Here is a 24,863-nt window from a genome sequence, read left to right as displayed (position 1 = left end):
TGTGGAAGGCTCTGGAAGATCACCAGGTTTATCAGCTCGATTAGCGGTAGCATCACTTCATTCTAGGAACAACTATCAAGTGTACACATGGTACGCTTTAAACAATCTGATGAAGTGCACCTTGAATGTAGGCGTCCAAAAACTCAGAGTATCGCTAAACGTTTGTGACGCCAGAACGTTTCACGCAGGCAACACAAATGCCTAGCCATTTGCCATAATGTTTTCTTATTGTTCGTTACGTCGTGCACTTATCATTGAAAATAAACATTCCTCGTGTGACACCTTATGGACACAGCTCATTCTGGCAAGCAGGATATCAGGGCGACAGATAAATGTGGGTGCACTTTGTGTCAAGTGTCGCCAACGTCTATGCAGTTTTCCAACGTGGGCGTATACACACCATTCAAAGATCTAAAGGCAGGTCCACGTTTTCACTCGAGTGACACTGAGTGCATTCCGACTGCTTGTGACCTCTTACGACGAGATAAGATGCTGACACCATCTCTCGGCCAGCCCTGGAATGCTTTTGATCGGAATGAAGTTCCAAATTTTATTCATGCGTCATATTTTGACCACGGGCTCGGAATAATTCTCACGACGTTATGAGAGACTATTTCTTGTAGCTAGCACGTAGATTAGGTCTCTCAAATACTCCTGCAAAACCACCACCCTGGTTATTGCGCTCGTGAGAGGTTTTTCCAGGGCTACCCAACAGACGGTGCCAGCGTGTCGAAAGCGGTCGCGAGTGCCCGCGACGTGCTTGGTCATGTTAAGACGTCAATGTGCAAACCAGCCTCAAGGCCCACTCACACGGGTGCACCTGCTCACGTTTCCTTATGTCACGTTACGAACCGCCGAGACATCCGTGCTTCGTACGACACGTGGATGTCTCGGCGACTCTCGACGTTTAGCGGATGTAAGCTCTCGTGATGTGATGCGACGTAAGCAAACGGGGCTGCGCGAATGGGCCTTCGTCGTTTACAAACATGTCTGCTTTTGCCAGCACCGGGTGTGGGCACTTGAGCAGAAACCAGATTCGCATGAAGTGAGGTGTCCGTGCGCGTTCTGTGGCAACAATGGCGCCGCCGTAGTGGCGCGACATTGTGGCTGTGCATTTGTGTATACGTACAAACAGTTCCGTGACGTGCGCATACATACCTTTTCGAGATTCCGCGCAAACTCCGTGACGTCCAAACTCCCGAAGGTGTACGTCTTGGGGGCAGCCTGGCTGTTCCACTGCTTGCTACCAGCCGGTTCTTTCTGGAGTGGCTGCGTGATCGTCAGAAACATGGACTTCAGGGACACCTAGCAACTGACACCATACACTTGGGGATGAAAACGTCGCTTAGGAACAATGGAACAGCCAGGACTTATTTTTTTTTCTTTTGAGGAGGGTAATTGTGGTTTTTATGACGGGGGCGGGGGGATTAATTACGGCTATACCGTAGATTCTCCAGAAAAATCGGCGGATGTTCTTTGGTGTTTATTCATTTCTCTAATATTGTTGAGGATGAAAAAGGATGGACAGACATAGAACTAAAAATAAAGGTTTAATCAGTTAACTTGTGCCAGAAACAAGAAAAAGAATGAGCGTCAAAAAAAATGGCAGCGAGCGTCGAGGTGTCGGCATGACAGCTGGCTAGTATGAGAATGACTCAGCAAGGCCAGGTTGGGCTCCTTAGCCACTGCACTCAGTATCTCTAACATTCAGCCCAGAATGTTTGAGCGTCGAACATTTGGTGTAAGAGTAAACCCAAATCTTCTATAAGTATGGAGTAGCGTTCTTTCTCGGCCATGCGCACGGAAATATTGCCACACGCGTCGCCGAGCAAGTGCGTGCGTGGCTGAAAGGTTACCGTGCTTGGCTGTTGCGCGGAAGGTCTATGTTTCATTCCAGTCAGCGGAATGTTCTTTTATTTATTCTTTCAACTTGGCGTTCTCGTCAGTTTGAGAACATTGTCGTCTGATCGAGTTCTGAATGTTCTACGCGCCGAAAGTTCTACGCCGAATGTTCCAGAAACCCACGCGGGTACATAAGGGACTCCGCATGGCGAGTGGAGTCAGTTTCGCCCCAGCGTTTAATCCTGCTGTTTTGCTGCCGTCGACACCTGCAACGCTATCCTTTATCTATTTTGTTTTGGGCAGAAGTTCGCCCCCATTAAACGTTTATTTTTCTTCAGTTTCGTCGCCTCATCACTTGTCATTTGTGACAATATTAATGTTTTTCAGTGATCTGTTTTGGACATGCTTAAATACAATGATTATAAGTGAAACAATTTTGTAAAAGTTTAAGAGTATAAGTTTAAAAGGGGAGGGTTTAGACACAAACAGTCGTAGCCAAAGCACATATTTACAGAAATAGGTGTTTCGTTTTTCAACCAATTTTCTATTTTGACACCAATGGTTGCTAATCGGTGCTTCTCGATTAAAACTTATTTTGTATTTTTGACGCAGACTGATGTTTATCGGTGTTTTTCTGTTAAAACCGGAAAGTGTACGGCCTAGTTATGGCTTTAGGCTATGGAGCCGAGTGTGAAGAGTGAGGGGGGAGGGGGGGGGGGTGGTTGATTTAAAAACTGCCCCTGCCCGCCCCCCCCCCCCCCTTGACCGAGGAAGGCGATTAAAAGAATCAAGTGCAAAAGTGCTGGGTAAACACCGAGCTCTGTGGAAAACAAGCTTGACAAAGTGCCCCTCGCAGTTAGATCTCGTCGTCAATAGAAGCTCACCTTGAGTACGCAGCGATTGTTGCTGATGTAGAGGGAGCCGGTCAGTGTTGCTACCCCCTGTCCCCGCTTCACCTCGACGGGCACCAGCGAAGACGCCAGCTGCAATATCATAGTCGAGCGGTTAGACGGCATGCCATTTACAAAAATGTTTGTGGATCTATCTGACTACAAGCTCCACAGAAGAACGTCATTCGAAGACTGTCCTTTTCGGTACGTGGGCGGATAGCGATCCTAGCGCCGCCCGCAGCATGGCTCCCACGAGCAACGAAAAAGGACTGCTCTTTCGACGCCAACTTTATCTTCATTGCAGAAACCTCAATAGAATCACTTCCCACCGCAAGCTTTGCGAATTCAATGTTCCACCGGTTTGATTGCCTCTGTCCACGTAGGCTGGGCCAATAACGCAGCAAGCACCACAGAAAGGATGCGCCCCAAAAAGGCACCAGGCACTCTAGGAAACTTGTCAACCGACTTTGATCCAGTAGCGTCGATTTTCAATGGGGGGGGGGGCGGACCGCCCCGGGTGCAGCGCTCAGGGGGGTGTCACGCGGCGGGCCACGAGAGCGGGGGGGGGGGGGGGGAGAAGGAATTGCGGCGGGCCACGCGAAAGCAGGGGGGGGGGGGGTGTCGCGGCGGGCTGCCGCCCTAGGTGCCGCTGACCCTTGTGACACCACTGGCAACAATATAAAAGAAATGGGTCGGTACACTGCTTTCCACTTGGACGTCTCTACGAGGATTCTGCCTTGCTTGAGATCAGGGTTGGATGCTGGCCTTGAAAAGGGCACTAATTCCCAACAAAACATTTGTTATTTTTAAGTGACTGAATAGGACACATACGTCACAACACAATCTTTTCTCCCTCTATCCCCCCAGCCTTTAGAAGGTGGGCATCCAACGTTGGTCTTTGCCAACAGACAAGTGCCGGGGCAGAGTAGACTACCTCTGCAGAAAAGGAAGTAAAAGAAGCCGAGAGAAAAAAGAGGGAGGAAAGGATGCAGGGAAAATCAGCTTTAACTATGTATAGGGGACGAAAACAGGAAATAAGGAAGGAACATTGGTAAAATAATTCACGGGGGAGCTTGTTGTTATTTGAGGCTAGAATAGGGGTATTGAGGACGAGGACATATAGGACAAAGTATGAGGAAATGAATATGCGGTGGGCCGTATGCCAAGGGGAAGACGAGACAATAGAACATGTAGCGTTTAGGTGCACAGGGCTTGCTCCTGCCCTCCCGGAACGGGGCGAGGAATTTGGCCAGAACGCTGGGGTTTGCATACAAGAATGGAAGAATAGATGATAACTGCACTTTAATGGAAGACTGGTGGAAATGATCTAGGGAGAATTGAGTGACATACAAGTAACCAGCACAGCTGGGGATAGGCGGGACAGAAAAAAATTGGGACTCTCTCCCGCGCGGCTCGGGCCCAAAGTCTCAATTCTGTCTCCCTGTGGGCCTGGTAGGGGGGTAACGCCGACTAGGTTTGACCAGAAGAAAATTGGCGACTCCCTTGCCGGCGGAAAGAGGCAGGGGGCGATGTTTTTAGGTCTTTAGCCCAATCCCACGAGGTCATCCTGGTGATATCTCACACCACCTGGTGATAGCTACAAAATTGCAGAGGGGAAGCAAACTGGCCTAGAAGGGTGAGGGGAGAAATGATACTTTTGGATTTTTAGTTTCTAAGGCTAGCTGGCGCAAGCTACCTCCCGTTATAAAAGATGCAGCCGTCAACATCCATGCATCTGGAACAACTCGTAGTTCCCTCACTCTCCAAAATGCGAGGGTAGCCGAGAAGGTAAAGGAAGATTCACTCTGGAGGAGAGACAAAGTGGGGAAGAAAATGCGAAAGTAGAAGGTGAGAGAGAACGAGGAGAGTGCAAGACACACCTACATATTTGGCGTTTCGCGTTTTCGGGGCTCAATTTTTCTTCGAATTCTGGGGTGTTGTTTAGGGAGTCTATTCTTCTCCCACAGAATGTGGCATTTCTCGGTGTCAGACAGAACATCGGCATTCGTCGGGACTTGCGACGGAGCAAATGGGACACGGTCGTGGAATGCCTTGACCTCCGGGGTACACGCCGGCTGTGCACACACTCGAAAAACACCCCAATGCCAATAACAAAAAAAAAAAAAAAAAAAGTGGTTCCAGAAAAAAAATTTACAGTAAAAGCGGCCTTGCAGACAGTTTAGTGAGAACGGTGTTCGCGGTCAGCACGAAATAAAACCATAGATAAATATTTCCTCCTACATAGCTTGGCCTTTTCTCATTCATGGACACCTTCGATTCGGGGTTACAGTAGGCTCGCTATAATTCAAACTCGGATATTTTAAATTTCTGATCAGTTCAAACATAATTTCACAATTTGGTTTGTCCCGCTATGTTTTTAGTGTATTCATAAGCCGTTTAATTCGAACGGCGTTTTCATGTAATTTATACTTTTGTTATTGCGGCCCCGTTGAGTGCGCTTCTTTTCGAGCACTGGTGCGCTGCAGGGAGGCAACACCCACCGAGCTTGCTTCCGCAAGTGTTGCTTCTCCGCAGTGCACCGGTGCTCGGTGAGAAGCGCACTCAACGGGGTTCGGGCAGGGCACACATGAGCTATGAAAACGGGCACCATGCAAACATTTCCATAGCAACTGAGCGGACGCTGTGAAGAGGCGGCGTGGCATAGGTCCACATCACAGCATCCATGCAAGTTGCAACGAAAACTCCCACGCGGTGCCCATTTTTACTGCTCATGAGTCCCCTGCTTAGTAGTCCACATTAGACAACTTCTTCGCCCGATGAACAAACTTAATTTTGTTTTTCATTGTTCTTGTGTCCTCTGCTCGATGTGCCCGGTGAACAAACTTAATTTTGTTTTGAGTTGTCATGTGCTGGCTAAATAGTCAACAATAAACAACATTTTTGAGGCCTATGCAAAGAAAATCATCAAATACATGCTTTGCATGTGTATATGGCAAATCATAATTTTATCACGCATCATATTTATATGAATTTGAGACATTGCAAACTTCCGATAATTCAAACAAAATTTGTGGCTTCCTGGAGTTTGATTTAATGAGAATCTACTGTATTTCCATTTTCTCCGATTTTAATGAAGACCGGCCTGGGGATTACTTTTACGGCTTTAGTGCTGTATACTGAAATTGCAGAATCCTATTTATAATGCACGTTTGGGAGCTGGGGAGAGATCCAGCTTCCCAGAAACAAGCATTCACGGGACGTCTATGGGGTGCCTTGAGAGTCTTACGAGGGACATCCTGCGAGGATGTCCATGAATGTGTTCATCAGAGTCCTTGAGGTGTCAGAGCAAATGGCGTTCTGTTAACACTTCTGCAGGGTGCAGTTACAATTCAGACAGCAGTGCAGGTCAAGTCGGTCACCCTCGAAACGTCTCAATTTGTGCCACTGCCAAGAGGGGCAACGTGACCAGCGCGATATGGCCATTATTGTGGAATAACTTTGTCGTGCATCACACAGTAGCGTTCACAAAAATGCACGCCGGTACAACACTTTGAATTAAACTCAGAACACCCAAGTATTCTGGGTGATCTTATTTTCGAATTGTGGCACGTGAAGGCAACCCGTCAATGAAGCAACTCACCTCCGCGTTCATCTCGATCCTCTGGTACCTCCGATGAACCGGGATGTGCACAATGCTGCCACGAGTGAAGGTCTGGACGTCGCAGTCCTGGCGGTAGAGCACCAAGGGCGACAAGCTCTCAGACGAGTAATTGAAGGTTAGGCTCAACGTCACCAGCGGTGCTCGAATTCGAAGCAAGTCTGGCAGGGTGCAGCGGAGGAATGGGGACTAATTTCGACCACCAGGGGATCTCTTGTCATGCAACCGAAATCTCCTACGCCGCAATAAGCCTCCATTGTATTGTGGGTACCTCGACCGGGATTTGAACCTGCCACCTCAGTATCCGTATTCTGGCACTTTGCCTCCAAGCCACCGAGGCGGTGAAGCACGATAGACTATACAAAACAATCAGGTCTTTTTTTGCCCTTTCATCCTGCAAGCTGATACCTTAAGACAATGATTCCATTGATAGAAAGAAACCCTAAAACTTGGTCACTTATTTCTAAATTTTTTGCGGTCGATAATTTGGTAATTGCCATCATCAGCCAAGAAAAGCAACTGAAAAAGAAAGTGATAGAATGAAGAAAAGACGAAGAAATTTGCCTGGGCCGATTGTCCTAGTGGGCTACTTCATAATAAGCAACTGAAGATTCAAGGTTACTCTCAGCCCGGTCTGACCCAACAAGGCCAAACTAAAGTCAACAGAAAATATCAAAGGCAGCTAGCTCGGAGCAGACAAAACAGCCAAGCCAAGGCCGGCCACACATACCGCCTCGATGACAAGGTCGCTCCGGTGCGGCTGCAAGAGGGGGGGCACCGTGTGCTGGCGCGGCAGCACGAGGTTGCTCGGCTTGAGGTCACGCACAAGCTTATTGGCTTGCACAAAGCTCAGGCTCGTGTCGATCGGGAAACAGAGGGCCTGCATTGCATATTCGCAGATAAACACCCTCACAGAAAACGTCTTCGTCATGTTGCACAAACCACCAGCAGATCGCGGAAAGTGTTGCACTCGTATAAATAAATTTCGGGGGGATAAGCGCAGGTCGATGCTATTAGAGTAGAGAAGGGGTTCCCAAACTTTCTTGAAGGGGCCGTTCAACAATCCTTGAACTTCGGTCAAATAATTGTGGGATTTGCTTTCCCCGTCGCGTCTGGAGTAAAGAACCGAAAAACAATTTTGCCTGCGAGCGTTAGTTCATTTTTCAAAAATTTGGTCAAACAATCGAAGTTTTCGGGCACTTCCCAACCACTCTCAACTCTCACGCCGTCTTCCAAGTCACGTGCGCAGTGCCGTGTGCACTGGGGAAACAGAGTATCCGGTTGGGTTATCTTTCAGAGCCCCCAGCGTGCCCTGCCTCTGCTTGCAATTGTCAACACATATGGCGACCTTAAAGGTTGGCCTGAGCAATGTGCAGAGGGAGAGGAAGTGTTTGGGGGGGGGAGGGGGCAAAGTGCTTGCCTTGTTGCAAGGAAGTCAGACTCACGTAGTAGTGACAGGGCGAGAGAGGAATGGTTTTGTTCACCTCAAGAAGATTGCGCCACTAAATCTTAACATATGGTACAATCTCGTCGGTGATACGAGGCTTTTGACGCAAATACTCACGTTGAAATGACGATATTCATGAAAGATAGCCTTAGGTTGAGCACATAATGAAACATCTTGCCAACTTATTACAATGCGCCCAGGTTGGCATCACGCCATAGTTCCCATGGCCGCCACCCGCGGCTGCAGGTCACGAAATATTCTCGTTCTTTGCTTTACCACTTTAAACGGGATTGTGATGTTTGAAAATGAGCTGGTTTCTCCATCCCTCTGGTAAGATGAACATTGTAAAAATTAAAAAGTGCAAATTATTTCGAAGTTAAAAATGTTGCACTGCCCTTTTAAAAGCAAACAAACAAAACATTGAAAACAAATTTGAGGTTTTTAGATATACTGTATCACGTCAATATTGCAATTTGAAGTTCTGAGGTAAAAACGTCCCGAAAGCGGTTCGATACAGCCACTGAACATTCTCAAAGTACTGCAGTCCATAGCATCTGCTCGAATTGGAGATTTAACTAAGCCAATCGCTCTCCAAATGACTGATGCCGGCCCAAAGCCAACAGAAAAAACCAAAGGCAAAAAAAAGTGTACCGCGTGCATGTACGGGAGTGGTGCGTCGCTGACTATGACTGGAGATAGACGAGAATATTTTTGCCGGGGCTTTTTATATCAAGTAGTCCGTAGTCTACTCCACTAAAAAAGAATGCTGGCCTGTTTTCCCAGCACCATTTAAGCGGGCCCTGCCAAGTTTGCCCGCCCCGGCTTGTTACGACTGCGTTGGGCCGCCATTTCATGGCCATTGATTTCAGTTCCGTGTCGTGCTTCTGAAAAAATGCTTGCGGACTTTCGCACACTGGGGACGCTCAGTGACTGCAGGCCAGCTACGTAGCCAGGGGACGGGCTTATGGGGCTTTGGTCCCCCACCCCACTAAAATCCAGCAAACCCTATAATACACACATGCAGTTTTCGAACCCCCCCTTTCCCCCCAGCCCTCTTGCGCCCTAGGTCATGGTCATTCCAGCCACCTTGCCCCCCCCTCCCCCCCCACACGCACACCAAAAAACATTCCCACCCACGCCACTGCTGCAGGTCTCAGCAATGTTCCCAGGAATCTTGACCTTAAAAGAATGCACCACTACTCGGATTTCTGACGAGGCGAACTCGGAAGACTGATTTTGGGTCACCAACCTTCATTGCCATCGGCTGAAACGGCGCGATGGCGTCCGCCAAGTTGAAGTCCGGCTCTGTGGGTGCGGGCAGCGGGCGAAAGGATGAGAAACGGGCAACACGTCACTCGAACGTCAACTCGGCCGTCAAAGACGAAAGCCGACCGTGGTCGTCGACAGAATGAGAACAACGGGGAGATCTTTCAGCCGTGCCGCTTTCGGCGCAAGCTTCCTACCTTCGACAAACACTTCGACATCCTGTCGGCTCCGAGTGTACACGCGCGACGAACGTGTGTCGGGGAGGGACAAGCGCGTGTCGGAGGCCGGGCATCCCAAAGACGCCCTGCCGTTCTCACTCTGTCAACGACTGAGAAGAAAACCCGGCACCTGTGAAGATGACGACGTTATTGGATGAGGGACCCCAGAGCTCCATGAAGTGGACGACGTCGCCAAAGCGCAGGGACGGGTGGCCCGCAAACACAATGCAGGGCGTGTGGAAGTCGGCTGTAAACCCTTCCGCTGCAGAAATGAAAGTTTTGTTTCTGTTTCGTCACCTAATCATGTAAGCAATGCTACAACGTCTTTAACTTGCTTGACTTTCATATCTTTTCTTTTTGGCGAGGAATTGTATGCGGAGTGCAAGTTCGCCTGTTTTTTGCACGCGGGTCGCGATGATGTCAGAACGCCAAACTCTTACTGGCTGATAGAAAAAAAAAATAGTGGGTAGACCTCGAGGCATCTAGCATTGAGGTCTAGCCGCTATCCTTCCAATCAACGCCGATCAGAACTCGGCGTCGTTCCGACGTCGCCGGAACCCCTACGCAAAAAGCGGACGACTTGCTCTCCGCATAGCCAATTTTATTCCCAGATGCATGAGATCTTGATGTATCGTTTCCACCTTGAGTTTAACATGTGTAGGGCATAGATTTTGTTGAATAGGTCCCCGCAGAACTTCTCGTTTTGGTTTGCCGAGATGATGGCAAAAAATTTGCACCTGCTTGCTATAGAAATTCTTGATGATGCTGTACGTTCCTTGTATCACCTACCCTGAGAGAGTTAATACGACTTTGGAGTCAAATTTTGCAAATAATGTGCAGATCTTCTAAGGAATTGTACAGTAAGCCACTCGCTGCTCCTCCAAGTTTGCCGTTCAGACATGCTGCATTCCAAAATTCCGCATAATTAGACAAGAACTGTTTAATCATGATATTTTAGCTTACAGGTATACTGGGGGAAAAAACAAAGTTTGGAATATACTGCTGGTCAATAAAGAATATTGCAGAAAAAAAAAAATATTGCAGAAAAAATAAATTTATGCCATGTGACTTTGAGGATGTATACTCAACTCAAATGAGGAACAAAGAAAAAAAAAGACCATATTCATAGCAGAAAAATAAGAAGTGGCTAGAATATTGACACAGATATTTAACCTACGCTTACTGGTCGAAGATCTCCCAACATTCAGTAAGAGCCAGGCATGTCTACTTTGCCGTAGGATACAAGAGAGAACCAATCATTTCTGGAAGAGGCCCAGCAATTAATGAAAACTCGAAAATCCTTGAAACCCGACACTGCAGTCTGCACTGAGGCACGAATGTCACATTCCACAACATGCTGAATGTACCACTTCACATGCCAGGACACACCGTGCATATAAATCCCCTGTCGTTTGCCAATCTCTTTCCGCACACTACAATGAATGGCTTGAAAACTGAAGCTGAGAAAAAAAACGCTTAAGCCCTCGACTACAAATTTTGAGTGACTCGTCCCCCCCCCTTGCAGACCATAAAGCCCGACCAGGAGTGTTACTCATGCTTCAGTTTCGGCACTTGTTTAGTGCGCTCTCCAGCAGATGGCAAACCCACTCCTGTTGCTCAATCTACCTTGGGTTGTTTGCTCGTTTGTTTTGCTCTGTGACAGAGAGAGAACGCTCCATTTAGCCAAGAAAAAAGAAAAGCAGCTGCTTGCGAGCGTTCGCGCTAAAACAACATGGCTTGGGCGCAAAGGTCCGCTTTAGCCAACCTATGGCCTTTCCTACTTTTCGGAATCAGATGATAGTTTGGTGGACAGTGAGAGGAGAGATGAAAACAATGCGAATCCTGCAAGCATGCCATGAACTTCGGTGTGTGCACCTCAATGGGACTTATACCAGAAGACCTAATTTAGAGCGAGATACCACACCTGGAAGTCGAGGAAGTCAAGGAAGTGTTTGTCTCATTTTACTGCAAATTGCCCATTTAAAATAAAATTTTGCTGTAACTTCCTCGAGAAAAAAAAAAAAAGAAGAGTACTAGGCAAGGGTTTAAATCATTTTTATTCGGCTTCAAGGATTACGAATACTGTCGAGACAGGTTATGACGAAGTTGGTTATAACGAAATAGCGGCTACAGCGAAGCGATCAAAATTTCTTATTGCCTTTTGCACTTCGTTATAACCGAAGTCGGTTATAACGAAATAGCGGATATAGCGAAGTGATTTCCAAACCCCATTGACTTCGTTATAACCGGTCTCGACAGTACCAGAATTATATTTCGGATTGATGCACCAAGTAACCACAACAGCTCTTTCAAAATAGTGCTGAAGCCCCTCCTTCTCATCGCATTTGGTGAGAGGAGGAAATTGTGACGTGTTATACGGAGATCTCGACATTTCCGCGCCTACCGCAAGCCTTGCCCGAGCAGCCAGAAGCTCTGCACGTGTTCCCTCATAAGTGGCACGGATAAGGCAGTTGAAACCTCTCGGTATGACGTGACACCCAACAATTAATTTTTCTTTTTTTTGCGTCTACTGATACGTTTGGGTGAAACGCTTGTAACATTCAAATTAACAGGACCAAAACACGCTAACATTCTCCTTTAGCTTCTCTTTATTAAGTGCTCTATGAGCAAAGACGTGGGGGTTTCTAAAAACTACAAAGTTTGGAAGAAGTTGGAAGGCACCTTGAATGCTCGAGAAGGGCTTCAAACGTCCCCCACGGACCAGCTGGGCATGGGGAAAGGGCTCTTCGGGAAGGTATACCTTCGCTTGCTTTGCAGAAGAAAGCCTGCAAGGTGGACAGGAGACGCTGCTATGCGGACACGAGGAGACTACATTTGGTGTCAATATTTTGCGCTCAATTGCCACGGCTGGCGTAGCTTCCGCACTGCTCCGTAGGTTCCGCACTGCTCCGAAGCTGTCAAAGCTGGTTGCGCAAGGTTTTGCAAACGAGATACGAAAGAAGCCACATCATCTCGTGGCAGTGTGGGGCTCCAGCGCTGCGGAAGCTTCACTAGCCTTGACAACGTTGCAGAAAGTAGTTGATGCTGAGCAAAGTTATGGGGTCCCCGTAAATTGCCAAAGCAACTTCTCGGAATCGCCACCCGAACTGTTACAAATGTCATGAAACCTTGCAGAAGTGTAGAAGATTTGGTCGATACTTCTCAGGTTTATCAGGTGTGTTGCTCGCACTTTCTCCCCAGGAGAGCTCACAAGCACCCATGAATGCTTATGTGCACTTTTACGAGGTCAAAGGTACTTGAAAGTGCTAACAACATCCCTCAAGTACCATAGTTAGCAATCCAGAAATGCTTGCAGACTCACAGGTTGATGGTTAGCTTTTGGAAATGCTAATGGCTTTTGCAATGCTTCATAGAATTTGTTAAGCGTATGCAAGTTTCACAATGCACACAAGCCTTCCGAAATCCAATGGCCACTCCTAAGTTGTCATAGGCTCACAACACATGCTAAAAAAAAACTTACACAACTGCTCATAGCATCCCAGAGGCAACACAAGCTCCCATAGATGTGTCTCGGCTCTTGGAAACGCTCCTAGCCTCTCTCCAGAGCTCACCGATACTCACGAATGCTAGCCAGCTCTCACAAATCCTCGCAGGTTTTCAGCCAGGCACGTAGCCAGGGGGGGCCAATGGGGCCCAGGCCCCCCCCCCCCCGAAATTTTTAATTTTGATGGAACCTCCCCCCCCCTCTCCCTCATACAGCATTTTGTCATGGGCGGGCCCCCCCGAAACAAAATCCTGGCTACGTGCCTGTTTTCAGCATTCCCATATGTCGGCACTCAGAAACGAACAGTCAGTGGCGATATGAGCTGGCCTAGTTTAGTGTCAGCTGAGAGGATTAAACTGCCACACGGGGTGCCTCCAGCATGCTGAGCCATGAAATTGTCACATTACAACAATAAAAAATTTCCAGCCTTTCCACTCTGGTGAAGAAGGAAGACCAGCGGAGCTGTACAATGGAAAGTAATGGCCGGCCGCAAGTTGACAAGCCAGAGTGGAAAGGCTGCCGCCATCTATGAGCGACCGTGGCAACCAGATACATGGCTTGCCGCCATAGCTCATAGATGGCGGTAGGTGTCCAGAGTTCGGTGTTTTCATTTCTTTGTGGGGGACACGATCCTGGGGAGATTAGCCCTTAACAGCTCCGCTGTAAAAACATGGCAGTCAATTCTAACCTCTTCATCTAAAGCTCAGCACACCTGGGACTCCCAGCGTGGCTTTTCTTTGCCACCCCGGCCCGAACGTCACTGGGCCGGCACATATAGCCACACCCTGTATCTAGCCTTTTCCCCAAAGCTAGCTCACGGCTACTACAAGGCTCTCACAAATTCTCATACCTTTTCTCTGGCACTCAAGTCTTCGCACGCTCTCGCAAGTTCTCACGAGCTTTTGCAAATCCCTACGAGCTCTCGTGAATCCTTTTAGACTTTCACGAGTCCACACAGATTCCTCACTAGTGCCTGCAGCCTCTTGCAGGAGCTCAGAGATGCTTACGAGCGTTAATCGGCTCCCACAAGCCCTCAGAAATGCTCATAAGCTGAGCCGAGTCCCCCACTTTTAACAGACGCACAGCCCCGAGCTGGAAGGATTCGCTCACCACTCGGCTAGGATAGAAGAGTAGGCGAGGGAGTTGTCCGCAACGGGGGAGAGGAAGTACATGGGCACGTTGACCTGCCCGGTCGTCTCCAGGTGGCCGGAGAGGCACTCGAACAGGTCGTAGGTAACCCCCGAAGGGTAGCACGGGATGAGCACATTGCCGCCCATCTTGACGGTCATTGCTGCAGATGTAGACGGGGGGATGAGGCACGATCATAAAACTGGATGCCCGCCCGGGAAAAGCGTCCACTGTGAACGACTTAATTTTCGCGAGGACCCGACTTTTACGAATTTTGCTGAACATTGCCACAAAAAGAAACCACTCAAATATATCGTGCCAGAGTAATGATTTCATTGCAAACCACTCCCAATTGCAAAATATAGTCCCCAAAGGCACTATTTGCAAATTGCCAATCCCATGAAAATAAAGTAGTTAATAGTATCGTATTACTTTATGCTTACACTTGATTTTCAAAGTAGTTTACAGTATCACATTTCTTGTGTACAGACAAAGCAATTGAAGGTGCACTGCTCGCACAGCTGGTCATCTGTTCAAAGAACACTTACAGCATTTCAAAGGTGTTACTAAGAGACAGATGTGGCAAAAACCTCACTGTAACAAAGCCTCTATTATTTATTAAAAAAAATAATAATTTACAATACCAGAACTCTGATATATCAGTATATCTCAAACATGTATCACCAGCACAAACATACTTTAGTTTTGCTTCACCCTATCTGTACCTTTGCTATTCATTGCACCAAGATAAGCAAAGGTCATGGGTTTGTGCCCACCAGTGGCAGTTAATTTTTTCCAAAAGTTTCCCTTAATTTTGACAAGTTTGTTTTTTGTCGTTTAATACAATTTAAAAATCTCGAATGACGAAAATAATCCCTGGAGAAGGGGAACAAGGGGGACAAAGGACACACATGTATCTCCAAACACAGCTAGGTGACTGGTGCGCGACCGAAAAAATCCGCCTGGTCCGGGTATTGAACCCGGGACCTCTCCATTACAAGTGGAGCGCTCTACCAACTGAGCTAACCAGGGGTTAGACGTTAGTAGAGCTAAAGGGTTTTATCAGCCGCCACCAGTCGTACACCAACAAGGGTGAAGCTTGCAATTTAATGTTATGATTATAATGCAATTAAATGCAAAGCTTGCAGCTCTCTTGCAGCTTTGCATTTAATTGCATTATAATCATTAATAATCTGCATGTCTCGACAATAATGCTAAACAATGCATGTTTTTCTTACAAGACAAGCAAACGTGCCAGGAATTCGGACATACCGACAGTGATGCAGAACTCTCCAAGCATGGTGTCTGGATTAGCCAGCGGTGTCTGGGTGAGGCTGGTGAGTATGAGTACGTCCGCGTTACGCAGCGGGCCATGCTCGATCGGCTTGGGGTGAGTGGTCAGGGTAGACGAGCCAGACATGTACACTATCTGCAGGTGTGCAAACAACCGGCACGTACGGTCAGGGACGAAGAAAACTAGAATGCACAATTTTGGCTCCATGCTTGGACCCGTAGTCACATTCTCCCACCACATCTCAAACGTAGATCTAGCGATCAAACTTGTGAAATAGTCACTAGGCGTCACTATCTATATCCCAGCACTGCGCTAAGCTAAAAAAAAAGTCGCTAGGTGTCGCCAGATGTCCCATTGCTGTGGGTCGCCTTCCCAAATTTACCGAATCTCGCACCAGAGTAAGTTTTGTGCCTTGGCGATCGAAAACCTACTTGCGTGCAGTGTCGCTTTATCCGTGTGATGTGATGTGATACGCAAGAGTAAGATGGACTCACGGTGATTCAACCTCGGATACTTCATATTTCTGGTTAATTCAAACAACTTGCAAAATTTGGGTTGTCCTACTATGTTTTTAATGTACTTATAAGCCGCTTAATTCGAACGGTGTTTTCGCGTAATTCATACTTTTTGTTCTCGTAACCCCGTTGAGCGCGATTCTTTCCGAGCGCCGGTGCACCGCAGAGAAACAATACCTGCGAGCTCACCTTCGCAAGTATTGCTTCTCCGCAGTATGCCGGTGCTCGGTAAGAGGCACACTCAACGGGTCTAAGGCGGGGGACGTGAGAGCGATGAAAACGGGTGCCGGGCGGCAGTTTCCACAGCATCTTGCACAGATGCTGTGACAAGGCGGCACGGCGTACGTCCACGTCACGGCATCCGCGCAAGTTGCTGCGAAAACTGCCGCGCTGCACCCATTTTCGCCGCTCATGTGCCTCCTACTTAATAGTCCACAACAGATGACTTTTTTGCTGGATACGCTAACTTAATTTTGCTATGAGGAGTCACGTGTTGTCTAAACAGCCCACGAAAAACATTTTTGATGGATGAATAAACTTATGCCATTTGTTTCACCAATGTCTTGTGTGTGGCATACCTGCTTATGATTAGTAGACCTGTGTAGAGGAAATCATCAAATATCTGCTTTGTATGCGTAGCCATCTATATAACAAATAATTTTATTTTGATTCATATTTAGATAAATTTCTGATAATTCAAACAAAATTTATGGCTTCCTTGCAGTTTGAATTATTGAGAGTCTACTGTGATTTGGAGCCACTAGAGAGATTTGGAACTCGGCCATAGCCATTTTCAAGACTATAATGAAGACTGCCACTACTGCTTTCGGCCTAGCACACCTACAGTTGGTGACAGTTTAAGAGTCCGGGAGGAGCTCCTCCCACTTTTTTCACTTTAGAAGAGCGAATGCTGGAGAGGAGGTCGCCTCCTCTCCAGCATGCTTGGGGTTCTGCCCTCATCCGCTCTGCTAAAGTGGAGAGGGTTGGAAAAGCTTCCACTGGACTTAACCTGTTGTCAACCATAGTGCCTTCGTCTAGTGGCGTTACTCTGCTGCCAGATACAGTTGTTATAGTCCATAGTATATCTGAGGGTACTTTTTGTGAAATGAAGCGAAGGCTACCTCGGCATACCACGCCCTCGTACAACAATGAACTTTTTAAAATAATTAATAGAAAAACTTAAATGTAACTAATCTCAAATTTTTCTCGACAGGTGGTGTACGGTGGTGGGGTGGTGCAACAGGTGGTGTACTTGAGGATATGTCAAAGTCAAGAAAAATCTTAATTTTTGTGCGCTCAATGTCAGCACGAACGGTTTTGGCCGGGGCGAGCGACAGAGGTTGGGAGGTGGCACTTGCTTTTTCGTGATCGGCGGTGACGATCCAGTTGCAGCTGCCCAGGCAGTAGCCCGAACTCACGGCAGAGACTTGGACCATCCCAAAGACATCCTTCAAGAAAGAGTGCCATGGCGGGGAAAAAAAAAATTAACTTCTCTAACACTTTGAACGCTCGGGGTCAAAAAGAAGATTGGGAGCTTGGGGTTAGGCCCTCATCCGCTTACCACTTTCTCGGCGAACCCAACCACCTTGACCTTGGAGAGGCTGCTATTGACGTCATGCATGTTGTACAGTTGCTTCCAGGACCGGGGCTTGCCCAAATCCTGAGAAGACAGCTGCGGAAACCTGCACGCGGGGAACGAACCCCTTTGAGCGTAACTATCCTTTTGACCCTGAAACCCCCCACTTAAAGAATGAAGTGGCCAGCCCTGCACAGACATTGCCAACATCTCAAAGAAGCTCGTTCATTAAAGTAGAAGAAAGTTCAGCAATAGTTCCGAGGTTCACGGTGGGAGGTAACTATTTGTAAAGCATTACCTGAGGTTGTCACGGTCTTGGAAACATGCTACAGTGCCTGTAATGCTTCTCCACCGGGCACGTTTATAGCCCTATACATCCTATAATGGATGGAATTGTTCACGAAAAGGCAATGCACTCAGCATGCCAACCGAAAACGTGTTGTATGCATAGCAATACTAAAAGCCCTAACCTAATTTTAATAGACTCGAAGCCCATCTCACTAAACATGCCACGAACGCACGACGTTGCCATAACTGTGGTCTACAGAAGGCACAAAGCGGTGCACGGGAGAACTTCTGCCATCTCGTCCCTTCGCAGACCCGCAGCAGGGTCGTCCCGCTTTCACAAAGGCCACAACAGCCACGACGCATGGCGACAGTGGTAGCGTAGCGAAACTGGCTAGCGAGGTCGGTCCATTCGGCTCGTGTTATATTTGGTTTAATTATGAAAATCTCCAGAAATTATTAAGAAAACCAGAAAATGATGCAGTAAAAATGATGTACTTGTCTTTATGTACGATGGGAAAAAAAAAAAGAAGAAGCCTTAGAATTATAGTACATTGGGATCTACTCATTACACCATCAGGCTAAACTTTTTTATGAAATAAAAAAGTTAATGAAAAAGAAAGAGAAAAAAAAAGTGCTTAATTACTTGCATCGTTAGCAATGTGGTCTTTGAAAAGTACAGCATTCTCCACACTTTCAATTATGTGATTATGGGGGTGATTCCAGTCTGTCAAAGTTTGAGGCATGAACTTTTGAACACGCCGGATTTACGGGTCTGCTCAAAAGGCTCAGTGGCCGAGCGTGTACGGAGGGTTCGGGGTTCAACCCTCCAGCGCATCGGGGGAAAACTCCCACCGCAGGTGCAGACCTTCCGAGTTCACCTTCCAGATCGGCCGATTTCGATGTAGACAGCCATTCTACAGGAGTGCATTCGTCCAATCACTAACGAGCAATGCCCGTTAAAAGACCCCTAGGTGAGCGGGCGTCTCTTTCCCCGACAATAGGAGAACGGCAGGGCGTCTCCTTTGAATACCCGCTGCTTTCTGCCGTGCTTTGGCTACATGGGTGCGCTCGAGGCTCGAGAAAGACACCGAAGTGTTATAGGAGGTCGGAAGTTTGCACTGCGGGGTGACAACTGAAAGACATCCCTGCCATTCTCCTCTTGTCAGCGACTCCAGCCAGATTCCCTCCCAACAAGAGAGACGTAAGCTGCCACTTGAAGACAGTTCTCTCCTTTTCAAATGCGACAACAACATGCTTGCTCACTTGACGGCCTGTTGCTTCCATTTGGTCGCTGTTCTGGGTTTTGGTGTCCTCTCGATGTATGTCACCAGCTCGTCCATAAACTGCCTGCAGTCACAAACAAAGAGATGAAGAGGTCACAGGAACGCTTATCGCGGTCTCATAAATTTGGCTCCACGAGAGGTTGACAAACGTAGAGTACCGGGTTGGTCGACAAGAACTAAGGTGGTTCCAAGGGCCCTAGTCGTTTGATTTCGTGCTTATGTAATGTCAGAAGTTAACATCGTATTGTTTTGCTTCGTGGTTTTCTGTGTGTAGCTCTTCCTTCATAAGTGCCGAGAAGGATGCCTACAACAGTTTGAAATTACTTTAATTCTCGGGGCTTTTTCTATCGGTGCTTTTGATCATACTTCATATATAATATTTAGAAAGAAAAAAACAATGTCTAGTGTCGTTAATAATTGAGGCGACAATGCACAATCGGGAATGGTGACCTCCCACAGATTAGGAAGACGAAACAAAGATGGGTGACCTCCCACAGATTAGGAAGACGAAACAAAGATGAGATTGGTGTTTGTACAGTTGTGGTCAAAAGAAATAGGAACCTTCGAGCGGGACTGGCTGGTACTTCTCAGGCGAGATTATTATTGGCGTTACCCGCTGTGGCATTACCTTCACTCTTGGTTACACATGGTGTGACAGTCACTGTTTTGGTAGTAGGCACACCCTCGAATTATTGCTCTTTACAATCAATGGGCCGTCAGTAAATGCGTGAAATCAAGAGCATGCAAAATATAGCATTGCCATCTGCGGTGTCGAGTGATCTCACTGTGTGTTTTTTGTTTCAGTTAGCAAAGATCGTCTTTGCGACATGATGATTGCATCGATAGCACACAATTGTCACAGTGCCAGTGGATTATTCCAGAATGACTCTAAGCGGAATGGGAATGGCTTCGGTCAAATGACTAAGCAGAAACTGTTGATAAAATACGCAGTTCCTGCGACTGCACCAACCAGTCGCCACGGTGCCATGAATTCCAACGAAGGAGCGGCATCATTTTTGAAGCCGACCACTCAAGAACGCAGCGTAAAGGCAGTGCCATTGGTAGTGAATCGCAAAAATAAAATTTGCCGTGAATGCTGAAAAAAAACAAAAAAAAAAACGGTCTCTTTCTTTAAACACTGCCCGCATGCGGCATCCCTTAACCCGCTGCCATGTGGCACTTTAGGTATCCTTCGGTCATCGCGTCGTTGTTAGTATTTCTTTTGACTGTCGTCATACAATCGTTTGTGAGAACATATACCGTTACATCTAAAAGGCCGATTATCTCTTTTGAATGTTTGAAAATAAATATGTGCTAAAGTATAATGTTTCCCACAAAATTCCACCTACTTCCCTATGTTTTGAGCAGATCCCCTGACGATTTCAAAGTTTCCAGGTTGGTAGGTACCAACTGGCAATACACCGAATGACCTGCCTGCCAATCAGCAAGGTCGGTTCAGTCATGTAGACGGTCCCCTTGAATCCCGTGCCTTCGGTGACATAGGGCAGGGCCAGCATGGACTGGTAGTTGGAGATGAGGATGACGTCCAGATCCGCAAAGTCCACGAGACCAGTCTAAAACAAACCAAAGTGTACAACCAATTGACAAGCTGGCTGTCAAGGCAACAACCTTGACAACGCACGTTAAGGCAGTGATGACAAAGGCTACTCATGCAGAGAAAATCGAGCGAAATCGGTTTCACGCCAAAAAGAGGGAATATCTTCTCTCAATATAACTACCGTAAAATACAGAGCATCCGCCCATTCCACAATAAGCGCCCACCCCTCAATTCTGTAACATTCGGAAAATACACAAAGGACACATCTTTACATATTGTTGACCTAATCAGCGCCAGTTTTACAGATTATCTCCAAATTTTGAGTGGGCTCTTGCTTAGGATTTTACGGCAAACAAAATATTGGGGCTGAAACGTTTATGTTGTTTTCTAGATGCTTTAACATAAATGTGTTTAGCGTATTAGATTCCATTGTGTTTACTTATATACGAGCATCGACCATTGCGCTCCCACGTACCGTCACATCAACTGAATGGGCCTGTTCATGCCACTGTCCCCCATAATCTAAAAGAAACCGGAGCTTTAGCCTCTGAAGACCAAAATTACACGTGCACCATACTACACTTGTAGGATATAACTAGGGTGTGCATTTCCCGGTGTTTATTTCTGAGAAAAATCGGTAAATGTTTTTCGGTGTTTATTTACTCTTTAAGCACTGGCGTATTTCAGTTTAACAACTCGAGACGAGGCTAAAACGGTGGTTGTTGGTGGAAAGAAATGCGATTGGATGTGAACGCTCCAAAGCTTCAACTTTGCTCACACCATCTTAAACACTCTTCTTCCCGTGGCAGCATCTATTTCTATGCTCGGTTATTATAGTAGATGCAAGCATACTCCGAAAGGCTTGCGCCTGCCATGGCATCACGCTCCCTCCCGCATGCTGTTATGACACGGCATCAACGATGACAGTAGCGAATTCGTCGTTAAGTAGCCACCGAAGGCAACAACAACGGTCTTATTGCACACAGTGAGAAATTCCTACGTCGACAAAACCTACACCTGTCAGCCCACCTTCCAAAAAGAGGCAGTTTCAGTGCACCCGAATCAAGGTGACGTCAAACCGAAACCGTAGCATTGGAAGCCTCTGAAAACTAAACGGGTAACAGTGAACGCATCTCCGTTCCCCATGCGAAAAGACGCATTCTCCAAGGTTAGTGGCCCTGTGGACCACACTAATGTTGGCAGAATTCTAAGTGGAGAGAGTCAAAACAAAACTGAAAAATAAAATTCTCCCCGAGATGACATGTTTGATGAACCTCTACGGGGGAGGGGTTTCAAACAGAATAGCCGTCGCCACGGCAGAAACGTTCAACGACAGCCGTTTTTCGGTTTTTATCGGGATGAAATACTCCATTACCGGTGTTTTTCGGTATTTAACATATTTCAAATTTTCGTCGCTGGCAGACGTTAGTGGGTGGTTTTTCGATTGAAACTGGAAAGTTCACATCCTAGTTACAACGGAGCAATGAATGACGTCACATGAGACCATGACATTGCATAACGCAATGATGTCGCGTGACACCATGACGCAGCCTACGCCGTCACAGCCCCACACAAAACACGCCATGGGAATCTGCTGCGATACCTTGTCAAAAACGGCTATGCGGAGAGCAAGTCGTCTGCTTCTTGCACGGGAGTTGCGGTGACGTCAGAAAGATGCCGAGCTCCGATTGGCTTTGATTGGAAGGATAGTGGGAAGACCTCAATGTTAGATGCAGGGATGCTACTGCAGAATTGTGATTTGGAGCGATTTTTGGAGCACCTGAAAATGTATTTCGGAGCACTAAAAGATTAATCTTGGAGCTCCTAAAAATGAATCTTGGAGCACTCTAGAACACCTTACAGCAAGTTTGTAGAGCCTTTTTCAGCATACGATTATCAAATCTAGAGCTATTCAGAGCACCTACACTTAGCTTGGAGAATTTCAAAGTGGGCAGATCTTGTAGAAAGATGTTGCTTGCTAAGGTATAATAAATATATTCCCCTTCGCAATGTTGGTTTATAAAGAATTATGACAAAATAAATGTTTCATTAAAACCCTACTTGTTTTAAAAAAGACAACAAACCTGTGTAACTGTCGCACCCTGTTTATTCCATGTGCAAGAACATACCGAAAGCCTGTCGCTTCGTTCTTCATAGCTTCTGAAGCTTTTCGTTCACACCTGCTAGCTTCCTTATATTTTTGGAAAGACTGGCATTTTCCTCTGCCAGGAGAACTTAGCCAGATGCAAATTCGTCCATATTCTTGGCAGCCAGCACCGTCTTGATCACTCCTTGAGCATGCACAAGCATGGCCTTTGATGATTCCAAGTGCCTTTCCAGGCACTGCTTTTCTTCACTGTACTTAGTTCTTTTCCCCTCCCTGGCAGCATATATTGGTCGCATTGCTGTTGCTGTCGAGCTCATCCAGCACCGATGCATTGAAAGTTGTGAGTAGAGCTGCAAAGAAGAGAAGCAAAATATCAATATCTTGACCACGAAATACTGGATATGTATAAATATTTAAATACTTCAGATGTGTATCTATGCGCCTGTGGCTCCCGCTGTGCAGCTTCTTCGCTACCTCAGGCACGACGCAAGGATTTCTGTAAGGCTGCGTTCACACTTGCGAAAAGCTCTCTTGTCGCCGACTGAATTTACTGGGTGGAAAAAGACGGCGGTGTTCACATCTGTTGTCACCTTGAGTTTGCGCAGTTCCGTTCTCTCGCGGATATCAGATCAGACTGCTCTGGCTCAAATGGTGTTCAAGAAAATGCTCTCGCAGATTTCCTCTTGTAGCTAACGCTTACCCGCAGTGCCGGTAAAATGCCCAACCTTCTCTCGGCAATACGAGTAGGCAATAATAAAATAATGAGCAAACGGAGATAATGTGCGTATGGAGGACTCATGCCAATTTTATTCCACAGATCTTCTTTGCGGTCACTGTCTTCATTGCTCAGTTGCCTCTTGTCAAAAAGGGTTGAATGATTTAGTTTCGATCAGCATTACTGCCGACACAACGATACCAGCGAGACGGCGCCCTTTGCACAACTTGGGAACTCTGACAACTCCGGCGGCAACTGCAACAACTCTGGCGACTCAGCCAGGATGTGACGCCGGCAAGCACCATTTCCTCTGTGCGTTCCGATTGGCTGCGACGGCGTAGAAACTTTTTCTGTGTGGGAAAAATTGGTCCCGGACTATTTGCTCCCGCGATCGAATATTCTGTCGCCAGCGCAGGGGTTCCCCCCCTCCCAGCGTCAATTTCCCCAAGGATTCACCTGCAAATCCGCAAGTGTAAACGAGCCTTAAAACCAAATCGCAAAAAACTACAAAAAGAAACATTAACCAGCAGAAAATTGTGAGCGCGTGCGAGACGTCAAGGCGCCTTACAAATAATACCTGTCATAAAAATAAACTGTCATGGATAGAACGAGCGCAAGTCTTCCGGAATGTTTTTCGAGCACATTGAAATGTCCAGTAAGGTTCTCGAACAGTCGCGAGGCAGGCGTCATAACACTGGCAACAACAGAAACCACGAGCGCCATATAGGATTCACGTTGATGGTGCAATCAGAATTGCGGATCCACGTTCGAATTCGCTCCGATTCCCCCACCGGGCACGAAACGTCAGCTGATTAAGCGGCGGCAAACGGTACTGCTAACAGTAAATGGCAAAAGTAGGCTGCATATTCTGCCACTTTCGCCACCCGGTAGAAAGTGGGGGCAAATCCGCTCGCGCATCCGCAAGTGTGGACGAAGGTTATGAGAAAGTTCCCTTGTGCAGGCCTACTTGTCAAACGAAGTGACAAAGCATAGACCAGTATATAACGCCACGTGGGCCCGTCACATTCCAAATTACTTGCACGTGGGAGAGACGCACATGGCAGTGACGTCCGGTAAACATCGGGGGAAATCACAGATGCATACCCTTGCTCATTGTGTCGGCAAGGTGTGCATGCGAAAACCACCTGTCCTCTCCAGAAGTCTGTATAGTAGTATGTGACTCAAGAATGCACCAAGGAAGATACAAATGCACAAACAAAAGCGGTTTACCGACGCAGCACTGGCGCTAACAAGAGTACAAAGTTTGTTTGCGCGACTACACGAAAAAAATGAGGAAATATAAGACTTACCCAAACCGTCGGAGGCACGTGACGTCGGAGGTCGATAGCACAGCCGCTAGGTGTCATCCGTTTTGCTGCAGTTGAAGTTGCCTCTAGCTACGATAGGTGACACAAAATGCCCCCCCCCCCCCCCCCCCCCCCCCTCTTTCAGCCGCTCATTTTGGCGCAGTCTGGCGCAATAACCATCAATATCGCCAATGTTGATCAGAACGGCGCAGCCAATCAGCGTTGGCGCAAAATGGCGCATTTGGCGCAGGAGTGGAATCGCTCTATATTTTTTTTAATCAGCTAATAAGAGTTTGGCGTTTTGA

General features: G+C 47.2%; 1 protein-coding gene across 1 annotated transcript in view; it reads right to left on the bottom strand.

Annotated features, from left to right (window-relative positions):
* LOC8024902 (integrator complex subunit 9) overlaps positions 1–24,863 on the bottom strand; it is a 28,559-nt gene that overhangs the window by 1,374 nt on the left and 2,322 nt on the right. Inside the window, exons 5-17 of the mRNA XM_029970806.4 lie at positions 20,302–20,445; positions 18,852–18,931; positions 17,286–17,406; positions 17,083–17,172; positions 15,188–15,344; positions 13,898–14,078; positions 11,965–12,068; positions 9,413–9,544; positions 9,048–9,103; positions 7,082–7,231; positions 6,334–6,420; positions 2,727–2,825; positions 1,159–1,269 (exon numbers count right to left, since the gene is read on the bottom strand). Coding sequence (XP_029826666.2) covers positions 1,159–1,269; positions 2,727–2,825; positions 6,334–6,420; positions 7,082–7,231; positions 9,048–9,103; positions 9,413–9,544; positions 11,965–12,068; positions 13,898–14,078; positions 15,188–15,344; positions 17,083–17,172; positions 17,286–17,406; positions 18,852–18,931; positions 20,302–20,445 — 1,512 coding nt within the window. The remainder of the gene's footprint in view (positions 1–1,158; positions 1,270–2,726; positions 2,826–6,333; positions 6,421–7,081; positions 7,232–9,047; positions 9,104–9,412; positions 9,545–11,964; positions 12,069–13,897; positions 14,079–15,187; positions 15,345–17,082; positions 17,173–17,285; positions 17,407–18,851; positions 18,932–20,301; positions 20,446–24,863) is intronic.

The sequence above is a fragment of the Ixodes scapularis genome, unplaced genomic scaffold (genome assembly GCF_016920785.2).
Source record: "Ixodes scapularis isolate PalLabHiFi unplaced genomic scaffold, ASM1692078v2 PGA_scaffold49__6_contigs__length_1374808, whole genome shotgun sequence".
Classification (NCBI taxonomy): Eukaryota; Metazoa; Arthropoda; class Arachnida; order Ixodida; family Ixodidae; genus Ixodes; species Ixodes scapularis.
Note: the sequence above shows the minus strand (reverse complement) of the source record. Positions and strands in the feature narration are given on the sequence as shown.